The sequence below is a fragment of the Micromesistius poutassou genome (assembly GCF_964030765.1).
Source record: "Micromesistius poutassou genome assembly, chromosome: 1".
Lineage (NCBI taxonomy): Eukaryota > Metazoa > Chordata > Actinopteri > Gadiformes > Gadidae > Micromesistius > Micromesistius poutassou.
Genome location: NC_140271.1, coordinates 191,527 through 204,853, shown reverse-complemented (window position 1 = coordinate 204,853; position 13,327 = coordinate 191,527). Strand labels below are relative to the sequence as shown.

The following is a 13,327-nucleotide window of genomic DNA, read 5'->3' as shown; positions in this document are numbered from 1 at the left end:
ATTTGCATCATTTAATCTTAGACCCTAACTGTGTGTTCACACCGCACTTCGCCCCGCGACACGTTTCAATGTTAAGTGAACGTGGAGACGCGGGCAAATTTTTTTTTCGCCTATTCGCGCCACAAGATTTGATTGACAGCGCGAAATTTTTCCACGTGAACGGCGAGCGCATTCACGTGGATTCGCGCCGCGAATAATTCGCCCCGCGAATAAAGTTAAAATATTTCAACTTCTTCGCGGCATTCGCGTTGAAACAGCCAATCAGTGTTCACTCCCTGTGGGTAACGTGGGTGAAGTAACGTAAAACAGCCAATCAGCGTTCACTCCCTGGGTGACGTCACGTAACAGCCAATCAGTTCACTCCCTGGGTGAAGTAACGTAAAACAGCCAATCACCGTTCAACCGTTCAGTGAACCGCAGCTTGGAGGAGAAAGTGATTGTTGCCGTTTGCGACTCCCGCTCTATATCTACATATAATATATAAATATCTATATCATATAATATATACGATATATATAATATCACGGCACAAAGCGGTGTGCGCCTCCGGATTATATTATTAACCCATAAACGACGGGGTCTCCCTCTTCCACAACAGGTACAGACACACATCTCGGCCATGGTTGATGAGAATGAATTGGCATGAATGACCGTTGCCAGGCAAAAAAAAAATTTGCCCCGCGAATGCACACAAAAATGCACAGCGACAAATTATGATTTGTCGCGCGGCAACATTCGCCTATTCGCGCGAATAGGCGAAATGGGACAAAGTGCGGTGTGAACACACAGTTAGTGAAAATTTTTCGGTTTGTAGGCCTACTTCATATATGTACATTTATGACAAAATTGTGAGGACTAGGCTTGGCGGAACCTTCTGATGGTACAATTGTTGCTGACAGATGGATTTCTCTGAAACACCGCTCAAGTTAGCCTGACAGTTAAGCCGTTTCTCAATTCGCGTTCTCGTGTGTGCTCGTGTACTTGCGTTCTCGGTAAACGTCATCAGTGGTAGCCCAAGCACTGTTCCAATTCCAAGTACGCGAGTATGCGAATACTGACGTAAAACCCGGAAGTGTTTTCGATGCGTTCTCGATGAGGCCGTTCTACCGAGGATGCATCGGAGGTGACTCGTGTGGACTTGGGACCGTTAAATATCCCAGAATGCATCATCGAGTCCACTGCTGTTCCAATTGCAGGTGCGTACTTGCGTTCTCGGAAGTCTGTACTTGAAAGTCCGGACTTGCCAATTACGTACTTCCAAGTCCGCGAGTACGTCGGGACTATTATGGGACGATCTTGGGAGGAGCATGGCGCTCGTGCACACACGCCAAATTCAACGCAAGTTGGTATTTATAACGAGAAGAGCGTGTACAGCTGTGCGCCGCACGGTTTTATAAATCTGAATATTTTTGTGCGTATGCAGGTTCTGAGGTTTGGCAATGTTTTAGGGAGGGTTTTACGCAGAGTTTTATAAATGAGGCCCCAGGGGCCTCATGTAGGCCTACTAAGACTTGCGTGGATTTCTGACTAAAACTTTGCGGACGCCAAAATCTGGAAAGCTGCTGCACACAAAAAAATCTGGATGTATCAATCCATGCGTAAGCACGATTTCACGCAGATTCTCTTTGTACATCCCAATTAACGTGAAATTGTGCGCACGTGCACGAGCCCGTCTCTCCACCCAGTCTCCTCCCTCATTTAATATGCTAATTCGTATAAATAGACCTGCAGTAGTGCGCTCGTTAGGAGAAAGGAGAAAATGGCGAAAGGAAGAAAAAATAACTTTAGTGAATGCGAGGTGGAGGTGCTGATTTCGGAGGTAGAGGCCAGAAATAAGATCTTGTTTGGCTCTCTTTCCTCAGGAATCAGCACCAAAAGCAAAAAACTGGCATGGGAAAACGTTGCCAAGTCGGTCAATGAGGTTGGGGCGGAAAGCCGAACTGTGGCTGACATTAAAAATAAGTGGTCGGACATCAAGGTGGGCGTAAAAATAAAGTTGTCTGCCCACCGGAGAAGTGTGGGTCAGACGGGCAGCGGGGCGGAGTCGGGGAACTCGCCCTATTTGAGCAAAGGGTGGCAGCTAGTGGTGGCTCGTTCGCGAACGAATCAGTTTGAACGAACGACTCTTTAAAACGAACGAACTGACCTGATTCGCCACTCTTGTTCGTCGTCGTTCGTCTCGTTGTCACAAAAAATATATATATTTTCAACTACATTACCAGGAAATAGGTCTTAAAAAAATACAACCTGGGCAAATGTGAGCCGTAATAAGTTCTTTATTTATTCCACCACCATGCATTAAGACCAACAATTACCACTTAACAAAAAGAGAAACTAGCATGATACAGAGAAGGGAAATGTCAGATACTTTGTATGTGAAATATTATTATGATTCACACAATCACATACTAACACACCTATATTATACTTAGCTCACATGTTACAGTTCTGAAATAGACTACACACCATTAAGACTGGTTCAAAGGGCGAAATTGCTTCTAAGTCTTGAACAAGGCTTGGGAGGAAATCTTATACTGTCCCTCTTCAGAGTTGGATACTTGAAACAGATGACCCTCGACATCAGGGGCCTTAATCACGCTAGTGGCCATCTTGGTTCCAAACAGCAGCTGTGTTCAGGGACCTGAATGCAGCGCCCAATATTTAGAACCAAGATGGCTATTGGGGGATTGTGGTCATCTTGTGGTTTTAACATATTTGCCTCATACCACACTTCATAGTTCCTCATCCATGTTATTAAATATATCCTAGCACAGACACTGTGCAAAATTTTTCTCATGTCAAAACAGAGAGCTACTGGAATGGTGACACTTAGAATACTTTCTAGCCACTTCACTTACACAATATTGCCATTCAAATTATGAACAAAATATTTACACATATAGTCAACATATCTGTAGTGATATTTGAAATGAGAAAAAAATGTATTTGTGCATTCCCAACCCTAAAAAAACTAAAATGCATAACATTTTACTTTCTTGTGTTTAGATTTAATTCATTACGACAACTTAAAGCTTGGTCAGTTTAGCAACCTAATGGTTAAAGAATAACAATAGCTTTTTGGTTTGTAGTGTAAGTAATGAATAAAAACAAAATAATAAACAAATGTTCACGTCAAATAAACAAATTCTGTCAACATACATTAATACCTCCTCAATATGTTAGCATTGAGGAGGGAGGGGAATGGGGATTGTGCAAGATCCAGGAAGGAACCCTAATATTTACCATACATACATACATACATAACATACATAACATATACAATTTTGGTCATAATATGAAGTAATAATATGAAGTATATAATGACAGTTTCATTTTTCATCCATATAATCAACTCTAACTCAAATCCTGGACAAAAAATGAACAGCCATGTTAGCTTCTTTGTTTAAAATGTAAAAGATGATGGCTTTGCCAACAGAGTGGACTCTTGCATCTTCTCGCATCTTCATATTCTTATTCAAAATGTATTAGCGTACACTGACCATTTTGTGAGCAGCTGTCACCAGCGGCTGTCTCCACCAGCACTGGGAGGAGGAAACTAGGTGTGGGCCTGGGACGGTTCCATGAGGAACTCCTCCAGGACCGCGATGATCCTGCAGGCCTCAGGCAGGTCGCTGTGTTCCGCCTTGGCGTTCTGCAGTAACACGTCACCGTTGCCGCAGCCCTGGAGGAACTGGCAGCAACGGAAAAGGGCATAATGGCTCATCTCCGCCTGCCGAATAAAGCGCTTCAGGCTGTTCATGTCTTGAATGGCCTGTAGATGTGGAGGGGGGGGTGGGTGAAACAAAAACAATGTGACATTAAATCTACTGCAGGAGACCCATGCTGTAAACAAGAACATCCTGAGGTCCCTGGGTATACCCTGACCGGATACATTGCCAATAAACACCATGGCATGGCTACGTTTGTCAACAACGACATGGCCTGGTCAGCTATAGCAATATCAGAGATATCAGCAGAAGTAGAATGGAATCACAACGAAAGTGCAAGACACTACCATCGTCAACATCTACAAGCCACCTTCAAGCAGACTGATCTCATCGTTGTCGCCAGATGTCCCAGCCCCTGCCGTTTACGCTGGAGACTTCAATAGCCGTCATACAGAATGGGGCTACATTAGCTCCAGTGCTGATGGTGACTTCCTGGTAGATTGGGCCTCTACTGCTGAGGCGACACTCCTATGAGATCCGAAGGAGCTGCCCACTTTCTACTCTGCACGATGGAACAGCACCACCAATCCAGAGCTGGCATATGCAAAATGGCACAACAACCAGCCACTCCCTTTCTAACACATCCTGGACATGTTCCCCTGGTCACACCATCGACCGTCCTGTCCCTGTTCCAACCAGGGCAAGGGGGGGATGCCTAGAGGTGGAACTGTCACGAGGCAAACTGGGCACGCATCATGACACTAGTGAAAAAGGGAGCTGCTGGCCCACCACCAACAACCTATATTATGTTCAAGTGTGACATGTGTGTGCTGGGATGACGGATATACGCAAAGCCTACGTTCCCTGCTGGGATGACGAATGTGAAGACATACTTCACACCCATGTAGAAGCAAAAGCCAGCATATATAGGGACAAAGCAGCAGACGATCTACTTTGCAGGCTAAACGAGAAATGTAGGCAACGATGGACAGAGACTGGAATCGATGGACTTCACACACTCCAGCCGCCGTGCGTGGCAGACCATGAACAAGCTGAACGGAAGGTCAACGACCCCAGCACAGTGTCCCATCACAGCAAACTCCATTGTGTCACTCCCGATAAGTAATGGCTGCTTCCCTAATGCAGACCAAGGACTTCGCCAGAACAACATCAGCGAGAGTCCATGGGCTGTCCAGGGCCCCAGGATGCAATTCCAACCTATCCACTGTTTCAAAACACCAGAAATCGGACAGGCCATCCAATGCCTGAAGACCGGTAAGGAACCAGGTGTAGACAGAATCCACCTGGAGTACACTAAACACCAAGGCAAGAAGAAGGCAACTGACTGGCTGCGCTCCTTCCTCTCTACATGTCTCCAATATTCAAAGACAACAAACATACAAAGTCAGCGGAACCATCTCGGCTACAACACTACATTGAAGACCCCACGGACGTTCCTGGCCAGCACCTTCCCCCGAAAGCAGTAGACGCCCTCAACCGCCTGTGGACAGATGTGGGACGCTTCGGGGCAGCAATGCTGAAGTGGGGCATCGTGGCCAAGTGCTCAATGCGAGTGCGGAGACCCACTATAAACTATGGAACATAATCACCAAACACCTCCCCCGAACGGCGAATGTGGTCTAATTGACCTTGATCATAGGACGCTGGACTGGCTCGCCTCAGCTGACGGCCTAAGGACATACGCCAGAAGGATTCAAACCAACCCTCCCTGTTAGCTCTGATCCCTTGCAGAAGTTGTGGCTTGATAATGTTAGAAGTTATTATTAAGAAATGCATGAAACGCGTGAAACATTTATGAAGTAACTTTTATAACTTTATAATTCACAAAAATGAAGTCAAAATTAAAATTAGCCCACCTTGAGTTTGAAGTTTTCAAGTATCTGTCTGAGAAGGAAGGGGTTACAACTCTCCGCAGCGTTAAGGAATGCCTGAATCCAGTCATCACAGAAGCGGTTACTAACTGGAAAAGAGAGCAACAATCTGAGATACAAATAATACTGAGAACAATAAAAATTGTTACAATTATTTATAGTGCACACAAACAGTAAATTATATATGGTTGTGATTTATATAGATGTATACAAAATGCGTAAATGCTAGGTGTGAAACGGTTCACAAAGGTGGTGTCACGTATGATTCTGTCATGGTTCAGTTTTGATACGTTGATCAAATAAATGCCTGGACATTTTTCAGTTGTATTTAGATAACATTATTCTATTATACAAGTAAACAACATGGATAGCTTGGATTCCTGCAGCATATGGAAACTAGGGGTGTAACGATACACAAAAGTCACGATTCGGTACGTACCTCGGTTTTTAAGTCACGGTTCGGTATGTTTTTCGGTACAGCAGTTTTTAGTTTTTTTTTTATTAATTTGGATTTGATTTATTAAATTGTATCAAACAAATGCCTTACACAAATGAAAAGACATCAAATACAATTGAGGATAAAAACACAATTAAGTCCAGGACTTATTTCCATTGTGGTCCTCAACACAAAACATCAGGACACGAAGAGACAGTCACAGAGTGTGTGACAATCAAAAAAGATTTTCCAAAAAAAAAAAAAATCACGTCAAGTCAGAGTTAGGGTTAGGGTTAGTCTCGAACATGAAATCAAAGTAGTTGCCGTTCTATTTGTCCCACTGATTAGCTCATCTATGTGTTCATTCTTTTGGCCACTGCGTGTTGCCCACTCTGTAGTCCCTATGAAGTGAGTGGCAACTTCAAGGAAGGAATGCTCCTGACCTCGCAGCGGTCAGTCGCGCAGGGGTCGGACTTCTATGACTTATGAAGTACATTCCAAAAAGCCAGATGTTTTAAACTACAACTGAACGCATGCACCAACCATCCACCAATTCAGTAAGAATACATGTAACAATTCACCGCTAGTCAATGCTTTATAGTAAAAAAAAATACCAAAATAGTACAAACAATATTTCCAACATTAATAATTGCTTTTCAACACGGGAACAAAAGGCTATTTCCCTCCGAGTCAGAGCACTGGATGAGGACGCCTGTGGAGGAGATGTGACGGCTGCTGCCTACCCGTGTTGGACAGCGTGGGGGGGGTGGTGGAGCAGTCGATGACCAGGTCTGACGGGGGCTCCTCGGACAGGGCCTTGCACAGGGACGTTGTGGCCTCTTGCTGGGAGAGACCCTGCAAGCCGGCTGCCTTAATGAACCTGAGGGGGGAGACCGCGGCAGAGAGGAACCAACGTAAGGCTGCAACTTAACCCTTATCTTCACAGTTGATTATATTTAACCTTTATTCTTTTTTTCCCCCCGCATTAAAACTCCCCAAAATAAAAATAATAATAATAGCATTAATAATTAATAATAATTGCATTAACAGTTAGATATGTTTTCGCCTCGTGCTGTTTACCCCCCCTCCCTGCCAGAGCCCTGTCTCTGAACCCCCCCCCCCCTTTTAGATGATTATGTGTATTCCCCTTCATCCTGTTACCAACCCCGCCCTGCCAGACATAGGTCTCTACCCATCCACTGCTCTTGAAGAGTTGATCGAACAATTGACGTGCATTTCGCCTTCATCCTCGTCCCTGCCAGACCTCTGTCTCCAACCTCAAATGGCCCTTCTTTTGTCTAACGGCCCAACGACAGATCCCCCCACAGACCAACAGGTTGGGGGCCCCATCATGGGAGGATAATATTTGGAGAGCACGCAGGATTAAAATGCAGAAAGAGAAAACAGAAGGGCTCTTGTGATTGTTTTTTGTTATGTGTTGAGCAAAGTATCGTCTCTGCGGTATTTTTCGAAGCTCCGGAAACTTTATGTCTTAAATTTGCTTGCTTTATATGACTGGCCAAGAACTATTAGGAATTAATTTTAGAATGTTCAATGAATTAAATATTTGAATCGCTGAAGCATTAAGGAGCAAATGTTTGATATCGGTCCTTCATAAATGACTAGGAATACTTCATTGTTTATTAAAAGAGACATATTATGGTGTTTTCCCAACAAGTAAACATAGTATATGAGTTCCAGCTTTTTGAAGCTGTTTGCTGGAAATATCTTTTAGGAAAAAAAATCTTGCCTACCGCTATTCCCTCTGTTTCAGTCTGTTCAGAATGTGCTGTTTCTGGTGTCTGTAGCTTTAATGCATAGAGCTGCTTCCCATTGACCAATGAGCTGTCAGGGTGAACCACAGCATGTAGAAGTGATTGTTGCCGTTTGCGGACTCCCGGAGCTCTATATCTATATAATAATAATAATAATAATAAATTATATAATATATAGGTATTTATATTATATAATATCTAATATCACGGCCAAAAGCTATGTGCACCTCGGATGATATTATGAATCATTAAGACTGCGTCTGACGGTACTTCCACAACAAGTAAAGACTCGTAGTGGGGGTTATCTCGGCCATGGCTGAGAATAATTGGGGGAAAGGAACTTTGGCTTTGACTCCCTGCCAGGCAGTCTCATGGCAAACATACAAAAATAAGACCTCTATTTGTGTATGTAATCTCCCTGCTACTGAAAAGCGCTAACATCTCCGCCCAGCCCTCGTCCGCTGGTCCACAAAATCTTATCTACGCTCTGATTGGAGGGGGATGGGGAAGTGGGTGGTAATATTCAAATGTGCCCCCACTCCTATGCAGGAGGGGGCGCCGAAACTGACATAATATGTCCCCTTTAAATATTTAAGATGACATCACTACTGGACCCCTCACGCCTCCCATTCTGGTTGTACTTATTACTCTAGTATAGTAGTACTATTTCACTGCTTGGTTTTTCATTATAATGTTGCTATCCTTTTTCTTTGTTACTTTGCGAGGGCCATTTAGTTTCTTGACTCTTCATGGAGTCTTTGGTCTTTGGTCACAAGACTGCGGGTGTGCGTGTTGAAATTATCCACTAACCGTAGACCTGTAAAAGTATTTTGAGACTAGCTGTAATTAACAATATAAATAAACTTTCTAACTACACTTGATATAGCTAACTCTGTATAGATTTATTGAATCTACGATAACGCTCAGAAACTCACATGAATACAACTGAATGTAATAATCATTTGTATAATCAAGTGTCAACTAACTCACCTGGCGATGTCCTTCTTCGTCCTTTCATCTGATTTGACCTCAACATGGGTGTGACTCAAAGCCTGAATACAGCAGGAAGATTTGAATGCAACAGATATTATGTAATGATTAAGTAGGAGTGGGCGAAGGTATGGTACAAAATAAAATGTGTATTCCCATGATAATCCCAGAAATCCCTCATTTTTCGACTTATATTACGCTGCTGGGCCAAACTCTGAGGTATCCCCTAAAAACAAGTCAATGAGAATAAATTATTTTAATCCCATCCAAAGCAACTGCCAAATTCTGTCCCTCTTCATGAGTCAGGCTGATGCGGCTATCCATGATTGACAGTTACATGTCGGCAGTTGACAGTTACATGGCGCCGATTGGCTGCCGTGCATCACCCAAGTGGGTGCTACACATTGGTGGTGGTTAGTGAGGTCCCAACTTCACTGTAAAGCGCTTTGAGTGTCTAGAAAAGCGCTATATATAAATTCAATTAATTATTATTATTATTATTATTATTATTACATTCTGGGAACCCAACTGGAATAGCGAGAAAAAAAAGAAAAAAAAAGAGTGTAGGTTTTGGGTTGTTATGGTGTAATATTGTCGAGGGAGGCCTGGGGACTCACCGCATGCAGCAGGAAGCTGATGCTGCTCTGGACCAGCTGGACCACACGGTGGATATGCAGCACCGACTCTTCGTACCACTTGCTGAGATACGGACGGATCTCCGTCTCCAGGTTGGTTAGCTGACACCAGCAGATAATTACAAGGAGAAATAACAATCATCAACCATAAATTGTCACTTGGGAGGTAGCCTTTAGCCTTTTTTTTTTTTATAAATTTGATGCGTTTCCATACCTCAGGGGTTTGTAGGCAGCTTTGTAGGCCTTGGACATACTTATCCAGCTCTTGTCTGAATGTGTGTTCAGTCAAGAAATGGAAGCGTACGTGTGTTTGACAAGTCAATACTTAAATACAATGCAAGGCAAGACGTCTCACGGTAGCTATGTCAAAACAAGTGAGCGTTAATATTACAGGCGCATGCACGAGAACACACACACAACAATGGGGCAAGGATATAGATTGAGCCCCTTCTCTGAGCCCCCCATGAAGCAGATGACGTAGCCATTGCCTTCGGCATCGGGCTGATCTGGGGAGTGCTCCTGCTCCAGGAGACAGCAATAGCAGCCCACATTCTGCTCTGGGACGCTGGCCACAAAAAGAGGAAGAAGGAGATATTACACGCACATCCAGTTTTGCGCAGGGGCCAATGTGAGGCAAGTGAGGCAATAAAACATGTTTGAATAGCAGAGTCCACAGACTGTAGATTGTGCCCTAGGTATTTATTTTCACCGCTCAAATAAATTCCATAATTTAGATTGCGTTCAGATCAAATTTTTGTCCGGACTAAGATCTGAATGTGATTGCAACAAGGACATTGATTGTTTTCTCCGTCAGACTCTATCGGACCAAAAATCGCTAACAATATTCGACAAGATAGTAAGCCCATTTCTTACACCTTTAAGTTCTATTATGCCTTTGTGTGCACTTCCTTTCATTGGATGATATTGAATTCAGTGAATGATTTTTTTTTTGTCTTCTGTTACATGTGGATCCCAGGCAGAAAGACTTAAGGAGCGTTTTCAGCCAATGGGGATCCTTTTAAATAAACAAACAAATAACAAAACAAGGTCACCTGATCTCCACAGTGGCGATGTTGCCCATGCCCTCCAGCAAGGCCCCCTTGCTCAGCCTCCTGGAGATGTAGCAGCGAAGCTCCGGCTCCGCCTCGGGCGGCAGGCTACTGTCCACCAGGGTCAGGCTGTGTGTTCAGGCGGGACACAAGACAAGTTATTATGTCGCTATGTTTACGGCAAGCCGATGCTTGGTGACGAACCGGTGGCAGTATGAGGAATTTTGCAGCCAGTCAAGGCAAACGACGAGGCAGACGAGATGGAAGACCGATTCACAAGCACAGCATCAAGATCACAATTACATAACACGTAACGATAACACATGTAACGACGGAGACCCACACAGCCTGTGTGCCCCCAATGTGTTCCTAATAATGACATCATTAAGATGTGTGTGTGATTCATTTTTTCTGCTAGGCATAGACATAAAGGCATTGTTTTCACAACACACACGTTATGATGGAGCTAATGGAGAAGTCACACAGACTGGGCGAGCTCTTGGAAATACTATGAGGACTCAGCGTGGTAGCATAGTAGTGTAGAAAAAAACAAGCACAGCCATGACGTCAAATCAGGAGGCAAAACAATCAGCTAAACAAACAGAATGGATGATTCCAATCTTGATTTATTTCCTGTGGTAGCAGCATGGATAGACGACGAAACGACCACAGACAGCAGTCGGCGAGGAAAACCGGTCGGTGGTTTCCTTGGTTACCTAAAGTCGTCCTGACTGGTGGTGGAGTCTGCTCTTCTCTTGTTCCATGCAACACTTTCCTCAGAGGACTCAGATCTAAGACAATTCAGTTATTTCACAGACGGTTGAATAACATTGGAGATTGCAATGTGTGGGTCTGTGGGTCAAATGTGTGTTGAAATGAAGGCCGAAAACATGTAAACAGTGTGTGAACAGTGTGTTCCTCGACGCCACTAACAGCAAGCAGAAAAGCAAGGCAGAACACTGCCTTAGATAGTACTGTACAGATAGTACTGTACAGATAGTACTGTACAGCTAAACACTGCCTTAGATAGTACTGTACAGCTAAACACTGCCTTAGATAGTACTGTACAGCTAAACACTGCCTTAGATAGTACTGTACAGATAGTACTGTACAGCTAAACACTGCCTTAGATAGTACTGTACAGATAGTACTGTACAGATAGTACTGTACAGCTAAACACTGCCTTAGATAGTACTGTACAGCTGAACGAGTGATCAAAACACTGCCTTAGATAGTACTGTACAGCTAAACACTGCCTTAGATAGTACTGTACAGCTAAACACTGCCTTATATGGTACTGTACAGCTAAACACTGCCTTAGATAGTACTGTACAGCTAAACACTGCCTTAGATAGTACTGTACAGCTGAACGAGTGATCAAAACACTGCCTTAGATAGTACTGTACAGATAGTACTGTACAGCTGAACGAGTGATCAAAACACTGCCTTAGATAGTACTGTACAGCTAAACACTGCCTTAGATAGTACTGTACAGATAGTACTGTACAGATAGTACTGTACAGCTGAACGAGTGATCAAAACACTGCCTTAGATAGTACTGTACAGATAGTACTGTACAGATGAACGAGTGATCAAAACACTGCCTTAGATAGTACTGTACAGCTAAACACTGCCTTAGATAGTACTGTACAGCTAAACACTGCCTTAGATAGTACTGTACAGATAGTACTGTACAGCTGAACGAGTGGTCAAAACACTGCCTTAGATAGTACTGTACAGATAGTACTGTACAGCTGAACGAGTGATCGAAGACATCCACTGTGTTGTGAGAATGCATTCGAGCACAACATCTGCACTCTGCTTATGTAAAACTATGTCTTGAATGTTAACGGTTACCTGGTGCCTTGATATAGATAGATGGCATAGTAACAGTTCAGCTGTGTCTTCTGGTTATAGCCTGCAATGTCGTCGCTGTCAAAGTCATCTCGCTCCTCTACATCAATTGAGTCTTGGAAGGACGAGGTCTGAGACGTAAACATTGCTGGATTTAGCTAAACAGGTACGCTGTCTCAACTCACAGGCGAAACGTGCTCAATTATGAATGAGTCGACGTGAGTTTTGTCGATATAATGACGGCACTAGTGCATCTCTTATTAAAGACTGTCAAATGTTTTGCAGAGGATACGGTCCGCGCATGCGTCTAATGTCTAGAGATTACAGTGTCCGACTGTAATATTGACTGCATTCATTGGTTCCACCACAAACATCTGCAAGGATAATTGACATTCGTGAAGCGGAATGTTTTAGGAATTGAAATACGCTTAAAGATACTCTTAATTCTTATCAACTCCAAGATGTGCAACAAAGTAAACCTAGTTATTGGCTGTTTCTTATCTGACGTTTGTTTGGTACGCCGGTACGTCCGACCTGCGCTAGCGAGAACGTGACGTAATTTCCTGGCTTGCAGCACTTATAGAGCGCCGAAGTCCCGCCTCTTCCGCTGGCCCCATGGGACCTCTGAGATCGTAAAATATGAATGGGTTTCAATGGAGAGAATGTAATTATTTTCTGAAAATATTTTCTATATTTTTTCTATATACACATATCCGGGGCATATATCATATGTTGTTTGTGGATTTAAATGATAATTTTTCATGCCAAGAGTTTGATCGTTTATTGTGCAATTGTTCAGTTAAAGGCTGTTAGAGAAAACACAATGAGAAAGACTACAGCCGTTTCTCAATTTGCGTTCTCGTGTTCTCTCGGTCATTCTTCCACGACCCCAAAATACGGAACAAAGTGCGCCCCGTATCAGTTAATTACGGGACAGGTCTTCTAGTTGCCAAATACGGAACGATCCCGTATTTTACGGGACGGTGCTGTCAACCAGACCTGGTCGGGAGCAGGTTCTAAGATAAGAT

General features: G+C 43.5%; 1 protein-coding gene across 2 annotated transcripts; it reads right to left on the bottom strand.

The window, feature by feature from the left end:
- Positions 1 to 2,268: 2,268 nt before the first annotated feature.
- Positions 2,269 to 12,816, bottom strand: cUnh17orf75 (chromosome Un C17orf75 homolog). Of its 2 annotated transcripts, XM_084488553.1 has the most exons (10): positions 12,303 to 12,816; positions 11,162 to 11,236; positions 10,449 to 10,574; positions 9,833 to 9,961; positions 9,611 to 9,671; positions 9,379 to 9,498; positions 8,762 to 8,823; positions 6,740 to 6,876; positions 5,546 to 5,649; positions 2,269 to 3,772 (listed from the first exon to the last, which is right to left on the bottom strand). In XM_084488553.1, the coding sequence occupies exons 1-10, from the start codon at positions 12,443 to 12,445 to the stop codon at positions 3,557 to 3,559; spliced, it is 1,173 nt and encodes a 390-aa protein (XP_084344679.1). In that variant the 5' UTR covers positions 12,446 to 12,816; the 3' UTR covers positions 2,269 to 3,556. The 2 variants fall into 2 exon arrangements, with proteins under 2 accessions (XP_084344679.1, XP_084344680.1); XM_084488554.1 differs by lacking the exon at positions 11,162 to 11,236.
- Between the last annotated feature and the right edge of the window lie 511 nt (positions 12,817 to 13,327).